Raw genomic sequence first — 20,912 nt, 5'->3', positions numbered from 1 at the left:
GATGCCGAGTCCCCCCACTGAATGCTTAGCTCCACAGGTCTGGTCTGGCTTATATCGCCCTTGTGCCCTTTATGCAATGAGAGGGAATCTCTTGAACACTTCTTTTTGGCATGTCGCCGTTTCATTATTCAACGGAAAAGATTTTTAGAAGATCCCTTCCAAAAGCTTGGCTTGAATTTGACTCCTCTTGTAATTCTTTCCTTTGGGGCTACCGCACTAGGTGACGGCCACCGGAACGTTTGCGAAGCCCTCTGCATCTTTCTGCGTGAGACAAAAATAATTGCATGCCAGAATTCCTCTTAACACTTATTATGCTCACTAACTTCTTTTTTATGTAATACTTATATAATTGATTATTCATATCTGTAACAGTAGACACTTTAAATCCCATTTGTAAGATACTTATTTCATTTCACCCTAATTTATTAAAAAATTATAGCAGTTTTTGCACCACCCGATTCATGGCCGATCCCCCCAGCGTGGGTTTTGCCATTTCACTAGGGAAAAAGAACAAGATTACCGACTTCAGTCGCGCTCGCTGCTGTCATTGCGCAGCTTTTCGCTCTTTTTGCACGCGCAGGCAAAACATAGCGATTGCATAAAAGCACTTATGTGCGAAAGTTATTAACTAGGTAAGAAAAAGCGAAAAGGTAGCTCGTACCTGGCTATAGCTCAACCTGCGCGAACGCCAAGTTGCATTGCTATTTTGTGCGGACTCTCGTTCCCGCCCATCACACTGCCCCTTCTAGCCACCATAATGTAACGTACTGTACTTGTGTACTCATATATCCGTGGATGGATACTTCGAAATGTTAATAAAACCATGCTCAGTAGTTTCTGCGCTATTATCACACACTATGAATTAATAGCCTGTGTCCACATCCACGCCTCCTCCTCAAAGCAATAAAATTATTCTCGAAGACCATGCTTTTGTGTATCGCGGGCGCCGAAACTAACTGCTGACGTCATGGCCGCCATTTTCGCACACCGCGTGATCGGCCGCGGCCAGTCAGCAAGTATGGAGGAAAGAAATAAGCGTCACTGGAATGGCAGAGTCGGCCCAACACGTGGTCATGTCACATAAGTTATTGTGTTTTCCACCGCCGCGACACAGTAACTTCAGCCGCCCCCGCTCAGCGCACGCTCTTCCGAAAAGACATGTGCGTGCGACAACACAAGCTGTCTCAGCCGAGCATGGAGGTGAGCGAGGGAACGTACGCGCCGAGATGGGTGGTGACTTGGTGTGACGATGTCTTCTCGCGCGCGCAAAAGGGGAATGTGGGAAGGGTGCAGGCCAACTTTTCGCGCGCGCATAGGAGGGAGCGGGGAGATGAGTGTGCGCTGTGCGCTAGGAGGGGGGAGGGGGAAGGGTAGTGGGCGTCTCCGCTACTACTACTCCGGCCGCGGCAGCGCATGGCGCGGCTGCGCGCGTCCTATCCTGGACCTAATCTGCCGCGAGCTCGAAGTCCAGCCGACTCGAGCGAGGTAGCTGATGGCTTCGTATGTGCTATGTTCTCGCGCGCCCGCTTCGCGTTGAAGCGAGAGGCAGCACGAAGTCGAATTCGCTAACCGCTGCCGTCGCTCTTCATCACGCTGATGATAGAGAGTCCCCGCGGTTATCGAGTGAGATGTACTCGTGCTTGCCAGTGCGCGCGTGACATCGTGCTTGTTTATTTAGTAAGATAATGTTTAAAACACATTGTACAGCTGGTAAAGCTACTAATCTTACTGCATTTAGCTGTCTCATAATTTGCTATCGAAATGAATGCTTCGCCTTTCGGGCAAGACTGCGACTTTTTTCATTCATTATTTTGTCATATTTTCACTTTTCTGTTTCGTCATCTATTATTTGTACTCAGAATAATAAAAATGGTGATGCCTGTCATGTCGTTCACAATAACTTGTTCTATATTGAATGTAGTTCCCCCATTTTTGTTCCTGGTCTCTCTAGTTACACGTGCACCATGCTGCTAATGTCATCCGTAAAATCGCAGCATGAATGAATGAATGAATGAATGAATGAATGAATGAATGAATGAATGAATGAATGAATGCCCAGATTTAAGCACGCGTTAAGGAACCGTCGGTGATCCAAATTAATCCAAAGTTCTTCAGAGCGGCGTAGCTCATTGCCGCAGTGTTGCTTCGGGACGTTAAACCTCATGAATCAATTGGTCAGCAGTTCACGATCAACGTTTCTACTCTCCACCGTATGAGCTTTTATTCCGACACTACTGTACTATACGCCAGGGTATTGAACCAGGGATGGTAGGAGATGAGAAGAAGAAGAAAAAAAAAATTGAAGAGAATAAAAGTCATATGTCATAGCCAAAGTTTAATGGGAAAAACCTACGTTATTATATAAGTAAACGCGCACCAAGAAAACTGATACGAAAAGAAAGCTTGGAAGGTGATTCAACCTACAGTTGACGTCGGTGAAAGGCAATGTCTTCCTGAGCGAGTTGGGGATGAGAATCGACATGAAGCCACTCCTGAGGGCACCCTATCGCGTGACCCCTCGTGTGAGAGGAGCAGGAGTGGCGTCGGACTACTTAATGATTTGACTGCGCTATCTCCGGAAGCGGCCCACATTTTTGCACTGCACTACCTTCGGGATGGGCCCAAATGTTTAGTCCGCACATGTCCGAGATTGGCCCACGAAAGAGGCTAGAGGGAGAACTTTTATTGTTAGGAAAGACAGAGAGGTCAATGAGCTAAAAACAGACGTACCCGATTCAGAAAATTGGGGTTAACTCCCCATAGAATACAATGTCCTCAAGATAGAAGAAAAAAAAAATGTCTGCATGGTAGTGGCCTCCTCGTGTGCCTGTTGGCCGAGGAAGCATCATTCGCCCCGGTCAGCGCGTTCAACTTTTTGATTAGTTCTTGCAGTTATCATTATATGTGCGTACAACCACCAGATTCCTGGCTAATCTCTCATTGTGGGTACGTGCCATGTTTTTAAGGCTCATCGCCATCATTGCTCGTGCGGCCGTGCGCGTAGTGCCAGACTCGAACCACGGAGAAGATGAGCTGCGCAACGGTCGCCTTGCCAACTCCGAGCAGGCCGTCGATGCTCGCGGTCGTCCCGCCGAGCGTACCCGAGGCCTGCGGCAGTGGCAGCGCCAGCAAGCAGCAGGAGCCCGCGGTGCCGTTTGGCGAGGGCCGCTACCAGCTCATAGCGCTGTACAACGCCCTGCTCGCGGGCACAGCCTTCCTCTGCCACCTGTTCAGCGTGCGGCTCACGGCGCACGTCATGGATCACTGGTGCTGGCCCACGGAGGCGTTCGCCAACGTGACCGCGGAAAGCTGGAAGGAAATCGCCGTTCCTATCCTGGAAGACGGCACCCGCAGCCACTGTACCAGGTACGCGGGCTGCACTCGCTGCAGGGCTTCGAAGGGCTTGACACTAAATTGTCCGCCGGACTTGTGTGGGTGGCGCCTTTAGTACGGTGCAGAAAGCGGAGAGAGGCTGGGCCGCTATTTCTAGAGGCCAGTATTGCATCAGTGTTGGAATGGTTAGCAATGCGGAACGTCGTTGGCGCAGTCAGGGTTTCAACCGCGGTGCAGTCGGAGATCGTCAAACGCCGAGACCGTCAGTGGTGCGTAATTGATGTAATACCGGAGAGTTTCCGCGCTGTACAATGCCCATCTACTGAAGATGCCCACTCAGCTGTTAGTTAGCACCATCTTCGCGGAACATCTCCTGAGCCATAGAATATGTATTTGTCTTGTATAATGCAGGCACATCTTGATTTTTGTTAGAAGGCGCCCACAACCTGTGGGAAAATAACATTGCTGAATCGTGCGAGGATTACGGTGTATTAAAGCTCGTATTTCAGACATCTTAAGCGGCAAGAGTGTTTAACGACCAGAACGGGCTTCTGAGACTAACAATGGGTTGCGGTGGAAAGAGAGAAAGTATCTGCAAAAAATTTATTTAGTGCTGATGTAATGAATGAAATCAGAACGTGCAAGAAGCCTGGTAAATATGTTTCTTGGTTGTAACGAGGGTGAAGCTTTGAAGTTGACTCACGCTTGCTTAAATTTTATTTATTTATTTTCTATTTAGAGAATACTGCAGGCCTTGTAGGGGCCCATGCAAGAGGGGCATTGCTATAAAAAGGAGGGTCAGTAAAGATGTGCTGAAATGCCCAAAAGCAACAATGGCATAAGAACATAGCAAGGAAGAAACATAAGCTATACATTAACTGCAATTCACAAATACAACAACAAAAGCTGTACAAAGATAACTGCAATGACACAGCGCCTAGAAAAAGAAAAGTAAGAAAAGCAGAAGAAATAGAATTGTCAAATGCAGCATGCTTAGGAGTCAACATGTTCAATACATTCTGTGCTAGTAAAAAGGAGGGTAACGAATTGTACTAGTTATTGTGCGCGGAAACAAGGAATATCTAAAGTATTTGTCCTACCGAAGAAGGTGTTCAATGACTAATCGTGTCGGTGTCTTGTCAGACGTCCTGTCAGGGGTTGGATGTATTGTCCTTAAGGGAGAGCTGGTTATTCTTAAGCAGAAAGAGAAACTTTAGCCTCTCAATTTTTCTTCGCAACTGCAGTGTTTGAATATCATGCTTAACCATTAAGCTGGTGGGGGAGTCTGTTAAACAACATTTAGAGAATATAAAACGAACAGCTTTTCGTAGATTTTTTGTTATAAGGCGTCAATTATTGTTTCATTTACAATTCTCAGATAATAGATACATTTTCAAATTTAGGCCTTGTAATAGAGCAGCTGGAAGCCTTATAACGTAAAACTATTCCAATATATTTTAGTCCAATCTTCTAATATCAATTTTACGTAACCGCCGACGAAAGCATCGGAGGTGGGGGAGGGGTGGCCCACCACGGTTGTTTTAACAGCCGAATCAAACGCTCTCCTCGTTTGTAGGATGTCACTTTTGTTTGCTGTCAAAGCGAATAGCATGCCTACTTTGGCAGGCTTTTCTTAACTAATTGGCTGACAAGGGGCGAGGAGCCCACAGAAATGGAGAGCCTTAAGGTGGGCCGAGCTAGCTCAGTGAAAGTAGATAACCGAATGAAAAGGGTGGTGCCGGCGTCAGAGATTGGTCCGCTTCCCCTTGCTTGAGGTGGCTGGTCGAAAATCATGGCGGCGCGCAACGGAAGGCTAAAAATGCCACTAAAACAGATCCTCAGTGAAGAAAATGTGGCAGTGACGTGGCATACGTGCCGAAAAGGCTCGATAACGTTATACTGCCAAGTAAAAATTTTTCTTATACGTAAACAAATCCGTTCTCCCCAGCAGCTCCAAGTAGAGTGCCAGAGCGATTGGCAGGTCGGCGTCTTCTATTCCTTTCGAAACAGCCAGTTCACGCCCCTCCGGCTATTCCGCAAAAAAAATTCTGTTTTGTTCGGCATATTAATGCATCTTTAATGCGTACACGTCACTTCGACGAGGTGAGTTTTCGCCATTTTGTGACGTCGCGTGGCAGAAAGGCGAATTGGGCGCAGCCTGAAAGCTTTTGACCAATAACGGAGGGCTGATGGCGATAAAGGTGTGGAATCTGAAATAATCATTTTGAATTCCTTCGATCGAATCACGTATAACCAGTATGCACATGTCATATCAAATGGGAAGTTCTCGCAGTTTTCGTGACGTCGTGCGACAAACAGGCGAAGCGGGGATAGACCGAAAAATGTTCGACCAACCGTGGAGGGCTGATTGCAGAAATGGAATACAAAGCTTGGAATAGCTTTACGTTATGGCCCCTCAGCACTAACAGCTGTAAGCGAGAAGTTTGGTTTCCTAGGTGAAAATTTTAAGAGTCATGGTGAAACTTCGTCCTGTGAAGACTTAGCCAAAACATGATTAGCCAGTATTCCGTATATTTCGTGAAAGAAGACGGTTATTCCATCTTGTGTGAGCTATGCTAAGTGACAGGATCAGGGAAAACTCACTTTTGACCTCGACTGTAACCAATGAAGTCATAAGTGCCTTCGTTTCCATAAAAAAAAAAACAAAACGGCGCCTACTGTGATGCGGATGAACTTAATATGAGACTGATTGAAATACGCCGTAAATTTTATTGCGCACATATTAGAGTACGTTTGTAAACCTTGGCCCGGATTCACAAAAAACAAAAAAAGCTATTACTCTTGAAATTAAAACTTCTTTCTGGGTGAGTTGGTACATACTTGATTTGACAAATATAACAGCACTAAAACAACCACAGGGAACAAAGACACAGAGCTTGTGTCGCGTCCTTGTTCCTTGTTGTTGCATGTGTTAACGCTTGAAATGTTAAGAGAAAATTTTATCCAATCTTGATGCTGGCATATTATTAGCGAAGACGACAGGCCAGTGACAAAGAACTTGCGAACGAAAAGCTTTGTAAATTCGGTTCCCCTTTATTGGGGCTGTTGCAATCTTCGCACTAACGTGACAAATGTCTAATTTTTTTTATAGTTTTGCACAAAATGGACAAAGAAGTGGGCGTGTATTCACAAAAAGCTCTTATTCTAGAAGTGTTTGTAACAGGAAATTCTATCCATCCGGGTGCTGCACATAGAATTAGCGAAGGACATCAGCCAATGACAAAGAACACTTACGAACGAGGAGCTTTTTGAATGCGGCTCGTGGTTTTGATACTGTTGCGTTTCGCCTGCGACACGTGGTTTTGCCGGCGCGACGGCGGCGGGGCGGCGGACATTTTGGCCCGATCGTCGTCACCGCAACACTCATCGCCAGGTGTTTCCAGGCGCGTCTGCGGCGATGCGACCGCCTAGGGATTTCGTTCCAGTCATTGTGCCCGAAACAGGCGATGCCAAAGCAGGGATCTCGTTCCAGTCATTGTGCCCGAAACAGGCGATGCCAAAGCAGGGACCATCTTCTCGTTACAGTCATTGTGTCCGACCGGCAGCGCCACGACAGTGTGCTGCGCAGCGCCACGACAGTGTGCTGCGCAGCGCCACGACCAGGTGCTACGAGATCGTGCGCAGCGCCACGACATGGTGCTACGGCATCGCTACGACAGTGTGCGTCACCATTAGCCCATTGTACATTCACGTGCTCGTCTTTTGAGGGGTTCCTTCTTGCCCTCAACTGCGAGAGTATAAAAACAGCTGCCCCCGGACGCCAGAGAAGGGCTCCGATTTCTTCCGTTGAGTGAAGTGCTCTCCCGTCTCTCTACTTCGGTCAAACCTGACCACCAACTCTTTGCGATGTTAAAATAAACAAGTTGTTTCGTTGTTACCTGTCGACTCATGCTTTGCCGGGACCTTCGGATGCTTGCAGTTGTACCCCAGGCCGCCAGGCCAACGCTACCCTTGGGGCTTGCGACCCAGGTACAACCGCGGGCGTCAGCGCCGAGTTCCCAACAGATCGTACCAGCAGTCAGATCCAAATAATACATAGAACTCATACAGACTCGTTTATCCTATACATGTGGCAGCAGTGTGCTCAAGGTCACAGAAAGCTTTCGGTCATGCATTTTTGACAGCCAAGTTAGCCAAGAAAATATAATTCTGTTGTCCCGTAATTTACTATAGGTACATGTTTTTGATATGTTCATATACAAGGAACGTCCTCCACGCGTCGAGATCATGTATGTAGCGTTCTTACTCTACTTAATAAAGAGTAAAATTCATTTGTCAAACATTCAAACTCTGCAGCATAACTGTCGCCAGCTGAAGAGCTCTATACATTTATAGGCTATTGCAGCTTGCGTTGTCATTTTAGAGCGCAGCTCTTAGGCACCCGTTCCTGCGTCGAGCGTCGGCGTTGTCCCTCGGCGTAACAAAGCGAAGGATGAAAGAGGGAACGTGGAGCGCTGCTGGCGATGAAAGACGTCTGCGCATCTGCGGCAGCGTAGAAGACACGAAAGAAGGACAATAACACAGAAAGCCCATTCTTACAACTTCCCCTTCTTCTACTAGGGGGGTACATTTATCAGTTACCTTTTCCTGCACCTCGCATAGGACGAGTATACGCGCTTGAATCCTCGAACGCAGCGGATAACAGAAAATCTCCAGGTAGACATCACGGAGATGAAATTTAGTTGTCATCTGCATGATCTCGGCACGTCGGCGGCGATAGTTCTTGCATGTAGAAAGGGAGGGCACCCCGAAGCGGGCTTGCCCCCACAAGCGCTCTTAACGCTGAGAAGCCACAGATGACGAACACGCACGCACGTAGGGCCAACTTTGGAAAAAAACATCGAAATTATCTTGCAAAAACTTCAGATAAAGATATTTCAGGGCCCGTTAACTTTTCAAGTATATCGTTTCCTAGAGTATGATCGGCTACGTTCTGCGAGTGTTGACCGCTCAGCGTTTTGAAGGCTGGTTGCGGTCCGCGTCAACGCCAAGTGGCCTGATCCCGAGCGGCTGCTCATGCGCGCGAACCTCCTGACGGCGGCCCGTCTTCCCACACGGTGTCCTGCGATGCGTGGGATCTGAGCGAATGCGGCGACAACATCGTGAGCGAGTGGCAGCTCGTGTGCCAGCGACACTGGCTGCTCGAGATGTCGCTCTACACCAACTTCATGGCGTCGGTGGAGTGGGTGCCAATGATGGGGGTGGCGGCGGACCGCGTGGGCCGTCGCATCGTCGCCTACGTCTCTATCCCAGCGCTGCTGATCACGGGGTTCACGAGCAGCCTCACTGGGTCATTCCAGTTCCTCGTGGCGTGGCGCACTGTGGGCGTCGGCGACCATCGTCTCCGTGGCGACCGTCGCGTTCACCGTACTTCACGAGGTGTTGCCGGCCGATCGCCGCACGCTGTACTGCTTCGCCACCCTGGCCCTCGCACAGGTGACACACCAGTTGGCACGGTCGCCTGGCTACACAGGTTGCCTTGTAGAGGTGACCGGCCAGTATGATGATTTCCGATACGACATTCCCATGCGCACGCTCAGACGCCAAGAAGGCATCAGTGTTCCTGTAATTGATTCCCGTAGCGAGTTATATACCAAGGAGAGCATAGGGGAAATTCTCAATGCTGTCCTTGGTGTCCTTGTTTGCTGGCTTCTTATGGTATGACTAATAAGAACCGGGCCCCTCGGTTTCCTTTTGTTCTCGTTCATATACATACTCACAATCATATAAAGCTAACAATCAACGAAGCCAAGGAAAGCATAGGGGAAATTAGCTATGGTTGAAATTTAAATGCAGAAAATAATAAAGAAAATGGAAATGAAAGGGGACGAAAAGATAACGTGTCGCCGGTGGGAACCGAATCCACAATCTCCACATTACGCCTTCATTGCACTACCATTGTGCTACAGCGACGGCTATCAATCTGTCCACTAACTTGGGTATTTATGTTTACTAGATCTAGTCCTGGGGATTGTTAGCCAGCTTCACTCAGAGCCAAAGTGGGTGAACGTGGAACATCCTTTTTGCCCGATGGAGTCACGTAGCACGTGAATTTAGGAGAGCAGGCACGTGGCTAATAAGCCCTCGTATGCTACCTAAGGACATCAAGGCTGCCAGATTCGAAACCATATATACAGCGACTTCCGTATTTGGCCGGTGGACTTTAAAAAATTCCTGTCCACAAATTACTCGTCTAATCGAGAGCAAACATCGCTCACAGGGTAGCATATTGTATTGTAGTTGTCTGAGATGTATTTAAACATTGGCACTTGTCTGCATTTTGTAGAATGAAGCAGAAACTGCTTTCGGCTACGATGCAAAGATTTTGCAGACGTGAGCCAAGCTGCTGATCCGACAGGTTGCGCCATTTGGCGGACCACGAGGAAAACAACTTCTCGGCTCGAGGCATAGGAGAGACAGAGAGAGTAAAACATCTTTATTAATAATATTTGATTGGCGAGAGCAGTGTGGGAGGAACCCTCTGTACAGGGTCCCTAAGATGATTCCGGCGATGTTTCGAGCTCGTTGTATCACAGCTCGGAGGACCTCGGGAGGTCCGTCGCGGAGGGCATCGTCCCACAGCTCTTTGTTGCGCACGGGGGGTAAAGGAGAGTTGGCAAGGGAGGAAAGAGGTTTGCAGTGCACTCAATCGTGACGTGGAAGATTGTGGACGAGCTGCCACAGCCGGGGCAACGATCTGCATAACAGGGTGGGTAGAATTTATTGGGAGAGACAACATTTGGAAAAGTTGCGGTTTGTAACTGGTGTAATGCCACTGCTTCCTCCCGCGAGAAGGACGGCGGTGGTGCGGCGTGGGTGCGACGAATGCGTGTATAATGACGGAGTATGTCTTTGTAACGGAGCAAGGGATCCCCCCACTCTGAACTAGTCGCCTCACCACGCCGAGTCACCCGGAGGGAAATTTCTCGGGCAACCGCATGTGCGCGTTCGTTACCCGGCAGCGAGGTATGACCAGGGGTCCAGAGTAAGTGGATGCGGGGAGGTGTGGTTGGTGTGTTTTGCGGGATCTGTTTGAGAATTTGGTGCGCCGCTCTCGGGATGTTATGTCCTGATAGGAACGCCCGGCAAGCCTGTTGCGAGTTCGTCAATATATACACTTCCTCAGGAACACGGATGGCGTATCGAATTGCAAGAGCAACACCGAGAATTTCTCCGTAAGCGGCATTTGTTCCGCGCGTTGCAGCAGAGTCTCTCAGGGATTCGGTGCCATCCAAAACTACCGAGGTATAGCCCTCTTGAGTGCGCGATGTGTCCGTGTATAAAGTATGTGTTTCCGGGATGTTTGCAAGCATGCGGCCAATGTATCGTACACGGACTTTGCACCGCCCTTTGTCATGCTTGGGGTGCATATTACGTGGCAATGGATGAATACTTAGTGCTTGGCGTATCGCTGACGACAAGATCGTTGGACGGGTTTCAGACTCAAGGGGTGGGACAGAGTATCCTAGCCGTGTGAGAAGATGGCGGCCAGTAGGAGTGAGTAGGAGGCGCTGGCGATGGCTGACCCAATGTGCCTCTAGCAGCTCGCCTAGTGTGTTATGTGTCCCTAAGTTAAGGAGACGGCGTGTGGAAGTGTAATTCGGGAGGGCATGGGCCAGCTTCGTCGCTTTGCGAATCATTGCGTCTATGCGAAGTTGTTGCGCTTGGGTCAACCGCTGAAATGGGAGATGGTATGTAAGGCGGCTGATCACGCATGCCTCCACCAAGCGCAGCAGGTCCTCTTCTCGAAGGCCCGAGCGCCTGTTCGAGACCCTCCGGATTATGGCCAGAATTTGCTCAATCTGTCTGGATAGTAGTTTGACCTGCCATCCGCTTGGACGTGTAGGCCGAGGATACGAGCACGATTAACCTGTGGTATCGGCGTGTCATTTAAGTGCACAGTGATAGGGGGAGTAGAGGAACGGCTCCCGGGGCGAATGATTATGAGCTCCGACTTTTCCGTAGCACATTTTAAGCCGCATTTTCTCGCGTACTCGGAAACTGTATAGACTGTTTGCTGCAGTCGGTCCTGGATGGCTTCGTCGGAACCCCGTGTCGACCAGATAGTAACGTCGTCCGCATAAATAGCGTGGGCGACATCAGGCATCTGGTCGAGTAGCCGGGGGAGCCCTGCGAGCGCGATATTGAATAAAGTAGGGGAAAGAACTGAGCCCTGGGGTGTCCCACGTCCTACAAGGCGAATCGTACCGGATCGATGCGGTCCCATTCCTACGGTGGTTGTGCGATCTCGAAGAAATGCGCGGATATAGTTGTACATACGAATTCCACAGTGTGAATGTGCAACATTGCGAAGGATGAGGTCTTGTTCAACATTATCGAATGCCCCTTTTAGGTCTAAGGCGACGAGTGCTCTCGTTTGGGCGGACGACGGAGGTCCTATGACTTCCTCCCGCAATTGTAAAAGCACATCTTTGGCAGACAGATGAGCCCGATATCCGAATTGTGAGTTAGAAAAGAATGATTTTTCTTCGAGGAAGAGCTGCAGGCACCGCAAGAGTAGATGCTCCATGAGCTTACCAATGCGGGATGTTAGGGAGATGGGTCGTAAGTTTTCAACCTTAACAGGCTTGCCCGGTTTGGGGATCAGTGTGATGTCGTCGTGTCGCCATGCTTGGGGAAGCATGCCCTTGCGCCAGCAATCATTGAAGATATGGGTGAGGTGGTTAATATCCGCGTCACTGAGGTTACGAAGGGTGGCGAATCGGATGTGGTCGGCTCCCGGTGCCGTGTTGCGGCGTAGGTCTTGTAGGACCACCCGCACCTCGTCAGATGTGATGCCTGCATCGAGCAATTCGTTCGCCTCGCCTACATAAGGATAGTCTGGGTACTGCGGCGGCGGGCCTGTGGGTATGAAGTGCTTCTCTAGCTCTCTGAGGAGTGTCGAGACATCGTCCCTGTACTCGTGCATTTGGATGTGCAGCTGTTGAAATGTTTTTCCCTTTGTTGTGGTGGGATCTGTGAGTGAGCGAAGAATCGACCACGTTTTTGCTGTGCTCAATGTGCCTGAGAGGTGATCGCAAAATCCACGCCAGTTATTACTCGTAAGGATCTCTGAATACTCCTGAGATTCCCGTGTAATTTGATCTATACGTTTCCTAAGTTTGCGGTTGAGGCGTTGTCGTTTCCATCGTCGTGTCAACCCTCTGCGGGCGTTCCAAAGATGAAGTAAATGTGGGTCTATGTCTGGTGTCTCGGTTGTGGTGCGCAGTGTGCTCGTGGTGGCCTCTAGATCTTCTGTGAGAGTCAAGCCAGCGTTCGTACCCTTGGCGCTCAGGTGGGTCCTGGCGACGTTCCCTGAATTTCGCCCAATCCGTTATACGCACATTTCGTTCGGGCCTGCGCGCACCCCGTAATGACAAGGTTGTCGCCACAATGTAGTGGTCACTACCAAGGTGCTCCTCTAAAGGCCCGTGCGCAACGACTGGGCCAGTATTGCATAGGAGAGAAGCGCGCTTGCTTCGAAGGTGCAGTTCGTCTGCCCGTCGAAGTGAATGTCGCAAGAGTCGCTGCTCTCGCGATGTTTGCTCTAGATTAGACGAGTAATTTGTGGACAGGAATTTTTGAAATTCCACCGGCCAAATGCGGAAGACGCTGAATATAAATAAATAAATAAATAAATAAATATATATATATATATATATATATATATATATATATATATATATATATATATATATATATATGCCTGTTGCGAGTTCGTCAATATATACACTTCCTCAGGAAACACACACACACACACAGACACACACATGTGTGTGTGTGTGTGTGTGTGTGTGTGTGTGTGTGTGTGTGTGAAGCACAACACAAAACACTGGAGCAATAATAATCCAGACAGAGTGTTGTTTTCTAACCCTACTAACTTTACTCACAAACATGCACATTCATGTCCTTGTTAAGAGGTGACGAACAGTAAAAACAACACTTAGCGAGCCGCTACTCGTGACCGTGACATGAATTAAAGCTTTTATTTGACAACAGCAACATACCTACAACGGTCTCATGTATAGGGTGTGTTAGGGGAAGTTGCTTTCACTGTTTTTCGTCACCTGCCACTGCACGTATTTTTTTCTCTCGCTTGGTTGATTTCGTGGTTTTTGTCTTTACAAGGCCATGAATGTACATATGTAGATGTGTGCAAGTTCGCGAATAAAGTCAGTGAGAAGATAGCGCTTTGTCTTCGTTTTTTTTCTTTCCCGCGTTTATAGCGCAATTATGCACTGAGCGCCCCTGTGCGCATATAATGCCCCTGATATGCATCTCTAAAGAACACATACATCTTAATGGAACATCGCATGATATTCAATGACTTACTTGAATTTATAAACTTCTTTATGCATGGCCTTCATAATCTGAGGCTATCGGCATCTGCCCGTTCTTGGCCAATACCCCAGAATATAGGCGTCTCCCACTGTGACACAGGGGTAAAGAAGCCTGAAATACGCTTACATATTTTTCATCTTTCTCTATAAATGCACCTCTCCTCGACATTATCGCCTCGACAATCATCATACATCGCCTTTGCCATCGTGACATCGCTGCCTCGACGTCTCGCAGTGTGCCATCCGCACAAAGCGACGTTTGGATTTCAGCTTCGATTGTGCACGGTGTATAGCGCATAAACATTGCACGAGATTAGTCATGGCCCATGTGGTGCATAAGCATAAACATTGCATGGGATTAGATGTTGCGTATGCAACAAATAAAGACAATTGTATGCGCACCACATTTAAGTAGCTTTATAGCATTTAATTAACCGCTTAACTAAAACTTCGCTTCACCATGCGTAGATTCAAACATGTGCGTTGGATCTGTATAGCTTTTTTTTTCGTAGTATAGACGCACCTATTTCCACAAATGGTCTGCGTGCAGGTCATCGCCGCTATACCGTTCGCCATCTTCGCCGCACTCAAGCTGAGCTGGAAGGTCCTCTACTTGGTGGTCGTGGTTCCCACGTCGCTTCTGGTTATCACTTTGTACACCATGGACGAGTCATACCTGTGGCTGTTGGCCAGTTGGCGGGCCAAGGAGGCCGAGCGACTAGCCATGCGCGCTGCGCGCATCACCGGAGACCTGCCGGAAACCTGCCCACCGGAAACCTGCCGCACCGCCGTGGTCCAAGGAAACCTAAACGGAGACGCCGAGACCACTGCCGGCCGGCGACCGCACTCCATATTTTCGGCCAAGTTGCGGCACCGCACGCTTTTAATATCCAGCATCTGGGCGGCCATCAACTTCGACTACAGCCAGGCCAACCTGACTGACATCTTCCCCGTGCGTCCCGGGGCCGTGTTCGTGGGAGTCCTGTTACTGGGGCCTGTGCACGCCGTGCTCTGTCCGGCTATTCGCCTCGTCGGCCTTCGGCGAGTCATTGTCGGCTCGGCGCTCATTTTCACTATAATTTCACTGTGTCTGGCCACCACGTACCGCATACAGACGCCGTTGAGCGAAAGCATCGTAGTCGTCGCGTTACGGCTTATGTGAAATTTGGCACGACAACGGCACGGTGTACCGGCTTGGTCTTTGCGATCTCCGTGGGCAGTCTGGCCGGTAGCTGCGGCGAAATTATGTTTCACTTCGCACCCGTACAACGCAAGGACTACCCTATCACTGCCACGACAATCGTGATGGCGACGGTTGCGGTTGCCGCTAAGCACTTACCCGACATCGCCTTTAGCTCACCATCCTCGGTGAATCCTGTGGGACCGTCTCAGAAGTCCAGCGTCGCCGTCAGCCCTGTGCGAACCATGCAGGACACGCTGGACCTCATGGCAAAGAGACCTGTCGGAAGGGCCCGCGGCAGGAGAGCTCTCAGGAGCCAAAAGAGGGACTCGGAAGTTGAGCAGCCTGAACAAAGCGAACAGCCTCGCTTGTAGATTCCGTGTTTCCTCAAGAACACGGCCGGGACAGTCGTCCAGACGTTCCTCGGCCGGCGCCAGCAGCTCAGCGCACTGCTAGCACCTTCGCTTCGGATAAGCGCCTTGTTCCGGAGACATTAAACAAGGCACGTCATGAAAATTTGGTTTTGTTGTGGTTACGTGTCATTCGTGCTAGTGCATGTGCCTTTTGCAACTACTTTTCCCATGCATCCTTTAAGCGACTTTGGCTTGAAGCGGCGCTACTTTATATGTATTACGTTGTGGATCGCTTAAAGAGCAAGCACCTGCTTGGAAAGATCGCGACAACAGTATACACATGATTCTGGCTTAGATCTACGCCATCTGCATAGAGAAGCAAGATGGAAAGATGGGACTTAGCATTTGAAATGTCGAGGGCTATAGATGCTGATGTTACAACTTTGGTGAAGCCTACGTGAAACGGCGTCAAGGGGAGAGAAAAACGCCCGTGAACCGTTTAAACTGCGTCATCCTGAGCTAATTGTAGGCATTAGAAATATAGGAATAATTTAGAATTTTGAATTGTTCGGAGACCAGCCGCATTAGTATATCCTATGTGCCAAAGTGATGCGCTGTGTGAACTTCTCGCGTGTGACAGGCTTTACTTCAATGGAGGGACATCAGAGTGGTATGGGGAAAGCTATATTGAAGGCTGAGAGCCCTCGCTCCATGTGTGTGCACGCTGTTTACCGCTGACGCTCCAGGCGGACTTGTCTGTGAGCGGTGCTACACAAATAAATGTATACATGCTTGTAATACATGCACGGAACGGTTCTTTCACCACGAAGTTGTTAATGCAACTATAGAATCGAACTAAAACGTGTAGAGAACTAAAAGATGTGAACATCAAGCGTCTGCGACCAGTGCAAGAGAACTGAATGTTGGATCAGGACGAAACAGTCCAAGTAAATACAAGGCATTAACTACTATTGTGAGCATTATATTACCCCTTGATCTTCATCTGTCTATATTCATCATCATGGTCAGCGTCATCGTCTTCAGCGCGCGACCTGCGCAATAAACAAGGAGAAAACCGCCTTCGCCACACCCGATGGACTTCGCGAATTTAACGTAATGCCTTTCGGCCTGTGTAATGCTCCCGCCACATTTGAGCGGATGATTGACACCGTACTACGGGGCCTAAAGTGGAAGACTTGCTTATGTTACCTTGACGACATCATCATATTTTCCTCGACCTTCCACCAGCACTTGCAGCGCCTCGACGAAGTCCTGACATGCCTCTCAGCTGCTGGCCTTCAGCTCAATACAAAAAAGTGCCACTTCGCCAGCAAAACCATTAAAGTGCTCGGACACCTTGTCAGCAAGGAGGGCCTTCGACCCGACCCCGACAAGATTACCGCTGTCCTCCGCATTCCCAGGCCTCAACGCGCCAAAGACTTGCGTAGCTTCCTTGGCCTATATAGCTTCGTATTTCCGGCGCTTCATACGTAACTTTGCCACCATTGCGGCGCCGCTCCATCAACTCCTTCTTCTGGAGCTCCCTACGTATGGTCGGACGAATTCCAAACTGCTTTTGACGCCCTCAAGCGTGCCCTCATGTCCGAACCTGTGCTTTGTCATTTCGACAACACCACACCCACTGTTCTACACACTGACGCCAGCGGACACGGTATCGGCGCTGTTCTTCTGCAACAAAATTCTGAAGAACGTGTGGTTGCATACGCAAGTCGCACGCTAACAGCTGCAGAGAAAAATGATACCATTACCGAGCAAGAGTGTCTCGCCGTTGTTTGGTGCGTCCAAAAATTTCGGCCTTATCTGCAAGGCCGCCACTTTACGGTCGTTACTGATCACCACGCCTTGTGCTGGTTGGCGACGCTAAAGAATTTAACGGGACGTATCGGCCATTGGATACTCCGTTTACAAGGATACTACTTCGACGTCACCTACAAGTCTGGAAAGAAACACCAGGATGCCGATGCTCTCTCTCGTTGTCCCTTACCACCGTCTTCAAACGCTGCTTGCTTACCACCTTCCGTGAGGAAACCGCAGGGCGCGTCGCCTGCATTCCCTTCGCTCGCAGCTCTCGACCAGCTCCCATCCAGCCATTCTTATACGTTTGCCTCTAGCCAACGTAATGTGACTCCTACTGCCACTCCGTCATGGAATGTATTCGCGGATCATCTCGCACACCTAACGCTCGGCTCCGTCGGCAGTTGAAGAACTTCAAGATCGAAAATTCGATATTATACCGGCACGTGTAATTCATCCCGAAGGGCACCGTTGGGTTCCTGTCGTTCCCCGATCACTTCGGGCCCAGATATTGGAGACCTTTCACGACGATCCCACTGCCGGTCACTTTGGTTTCCATAAAACCTACGAGCGATTTCGCAGCCGCTTCTCTTCGCCTGGACTTGCAACCAGCGTAGCGAAATACGTGGCTTCCTGTTCGCTCTGCCAACACCGCAAACGACTGACCTCACCTCCGGCTGGACTGCTCCAACCTATCCCGTGTCCTGAAGCTCCTTTCGCAGTCGTTGGTATCGACCTCTATGTACCGCTACCCTTAACCACTGGCGGTAAACGATGGATCGTCACAGCTGTAGACCACTTGACACGGTACGCTGAAACAGCCGCACTATCTTCGGGATCCGCAGAGGAGGTTGCAGCCTTTTTCTTGGAAGCCGTCTTTTTACGGCACGGAGCCCCACGTGTCCTTTTGAGTGACCGCGGCAGGACCTTTCTCTCTAAACTTCTCGACGATGTCCTCCGTGCGTGCAATACCATCCATAAAATGACTTCCTGCTACCACCCTCAAACTGATGGTCTCACAGAGCGCTTTCATCGCACGCTGTCCGACATGATATCTATGTACATCAACCCTGACCACACCAATTGGGATGTCATTTTACCATTCGTCACTTTCGCATAGAACACGGCCGTCCAGCGCACAACGGGGTACTCGCCCTTTTTCCTCGTGTATGGTCGCCAAGCTCACTATCCTCGACGCTTCTTTCTTCGGTGTCCCCGTGCCTTTGTTCACATCAGTGTGTGAGCAGTTCGTTTCGCGCATTGCCCGGTGTCGCCAACGTGCCCGCCTGAACACCGACGCCAGTCAACAAGACCGCAAAATTCGCTATGGTTCACCTCACCGTGTCGTTTCCTTCCACCCTGGAGACGAAGTGTTACTGTGGACCCCAGTTCGCGCTCCTGGATTGTGCGAGAAATTTCAGTCCCGTTTTATCGGGCCCTACATTGTTCGGGAACAGACTTCGCCAGTTAACTATCGTGTCACTCCAGTTGTTCCACCTTTGGACGGCCGCTGCCGTTCCACAGAGATTGTGCATGTTTCGCGTTTAAAACCTTGCATACGGCGTTTCCCGCCATAACCAGCGGCCAGGTTGGCCGCTTCCACGCGCGGGGGAAATTGTGTGAGCATTATATTACCCCTTCATCTTCTCCATCTGTATATATTCATCATCATGGCCAGCGTCATCGACTTCAGCGCGCGACCTGCGCAATAAACCGTTGAGGCTTAACAGCTGTCTCGCACTATATTAATGCGAACTTCTAGAGGTCTGGGCCTGTATGCACAAAAATGTTAGGGTGAATCTGTTAAGAGCAGATGCCACGAAGCCCACCATGACGTTGGGCACATTGAGTCGACTCCCGTGAATGCGACCTCCGTTAAATAGACTTTTCGCTTAATTAGAATGCACTGGAATGGTGGGCGAGAAACCGTGCAATGCTATGGAATAAAAACTCGTTTAGTTCGAACTCGGAAGCATGCAGCAACGGGTAATTCGACCCCTGCCGGCGTTCTCTCACCACCCGCAGCGGTTACTAAGGCTTGAGAAAGCACGAAATTCGGCAGATAGTGCTGCTGCTACCGTAGGCGCGCCCCGCTTGTTAGTTTACACATGCTTTTATTTTCAGAACTTTCAGAACTTTTTCTCGCGCTTTAAGATCAAGGAGCAGCAAGACATTATAGACAACTCTGAGCAAGAACAAACATTCGAATTCGTTAATTTTGCCACTGTTTGTTAATTCGACCAAATCGTGGGGTCCCGCAAGAGTCAAATTATAATGGAACTTATAGCGGCAAACACCACGAAAAAACTGTGAATTCGGTCCCTGTTTTATTGCCCGAGTCGCAAGAGATTCTCAAAAGTTATTTGCAAATAACACCTCCTATATATATATATATATATATATATATATATATATATATATATATATATATATATATATATATGAAATATTTTCGTCCACATTCATTTCCATTTTCTTATGTACATTTCAATTTCCACCACACAGAGGCTCTCTGCAGGTGAGTGAGGGAGTGAAAAAACTGTATTGGAGTTCCGGCGAGGACGCGAACTCGTCGCGCACCCGGCTAGACCCACGTCGGGACCGGCAGGTTTAGCCCACCGGCCCGGTCGCGGGCACGCCGGACAGCCCGGATTTGCGTGTCTAGAGCGGGGCTACGTAGAAGCGCGCCCCACTCCTCCTTGCTGAACTTCGAGTATCTCGACCCGCACTCCCAGAGCATGTGCGCTAGAGTGCATGGAGGCCTGCCCGCAGGACGGACAGGCGTCGTCGCGGTAAACGTCAGGGTAAACTTCGTGTAGAACGGCCAGACATGGATATGTGCCGGTCTGTAACAGTCTCAGAGAAACGGCTTGCGCCCTATTCAACTTGGGGTGAGTGCGTGGAAATACCCTTCTAGAGACGTAGAAGAATTTCATAACCTCGTTGTGAGTAGCGGGAGCGTCCCTGTGGCCGTAGGGGGGAGGGGAGTCGGCGCTCTTTACAGAGGAAGACTGTCTGTGAGGTCGCGCGCAGCCTCGTGAGCACCCTCGAACGACCGTATACTTGAGCGGGAAACCAGCGAATCGAATGATGCGTGAGACCATACGGACTCGAGCTGCTAAGAAGACGAGCAGCTTGCTTGGCGATGCAACCCTTCTGAAAAGCCCTAACTGCCGTTTTGGAATCGCTATAGATCCTCGGACCCACGACCGTCTAGCAGGGCGAGGGTGGCGGCGGCTTGCTCGCCGACTTCGGGGTCTAAAGTGCGAATTGAGGCGCTATTGGAAATCTTGCCGCTGGAGTCGACGGCGACAACGGCAAACGTCTTCCCATCGCTGCAGGTAATACAACGTACGGAGTATGCGCGCTCCCCAGATTAAAGATTCTGGAATAAGCCAGGAATAAGGATCTCAGAATAAAGATGGAGTAGGCGGGTGGCAGTGCCCTTTTAAACGTAATTTCCAAAGCGCCAGTTAACAACGCCGCCGCTATCAGTGGCGACAGATATACTTCGACGCCCTCGCCACACGCACGAGCGCGCAAAACGGCCCGGCACAGATTAGAAGATTTATCAGCGAGAGCTAGGCGCCCCCCTCTTGCTCGCTGTTTTCCCGCCGGTCTTTCTGCAAGATTTTGTTCAACTCGACACCTTTCTTTACTCTTCTTTTTCTTCCATGACAGGAAAGAGAAGCGTGCTTTACGATCGGTCCTCGCATTGCCGCATTTAGAGGGCAGTATGAATGACAAGCCGAGATATGCCTTTATTCGCATCTGTATTTTTGCAATCATCGAGCAGTGGTTGAAATATGGGACTTCTGTTCCGGGTTCCGGGTTTTACAGGGACTAGTGCGCAATTCCAAATGCATTGGT

General features: G+C 49.5%; 1 protein-coding gene across 1 annotated transcript; it reads left to right on the top strand.

Annotated features, from left to right (window-relative positions):
- Positions 1–3,028: 3,028 nt before the first annotated feature.
- On the top strand, positions 3,029–14,856 carry LOC142573203 (solute carrier family 22 member 7-like). Its single transcript, XM_075682825.1, has 4 exons — positions 3,029–3,366; positions 8,438–8,675; positions 8,791–8,919; positions 14,245–14,856. The coding sequence occupies exons 1-4, from the start codon at positions 3,029–3,031 to the stop codon at positions 14,854–14,856; spliced, it is 1,317 nt and encodes a 438-aa protein (XP_075538940.1).
- The last annotated feature ends 6,056 nt before the right edge of the window (positions 14,857–20,912 follow it).

This window comes from Dermacentor variabilis, chromosome 1 (genome assembly GCF_050947875.1).
Source record: "Dermacentor variabilis isolate Ectoservices chromosome 1, ASM5094787v1, whole genome shotgun sequence".
Taxonomy (NCBI): Eukaryota; Metazoa; Arthropoda; class Arachnida; order Ixodida; family Ixodidae; genus Dermacentor; species Dermacentor variabilis.
The sequence above is the reverse complement of the archived record's forward strand: the minus strand, read 5'-3'. Positions and strand labels throughout refer to the sequence as shown.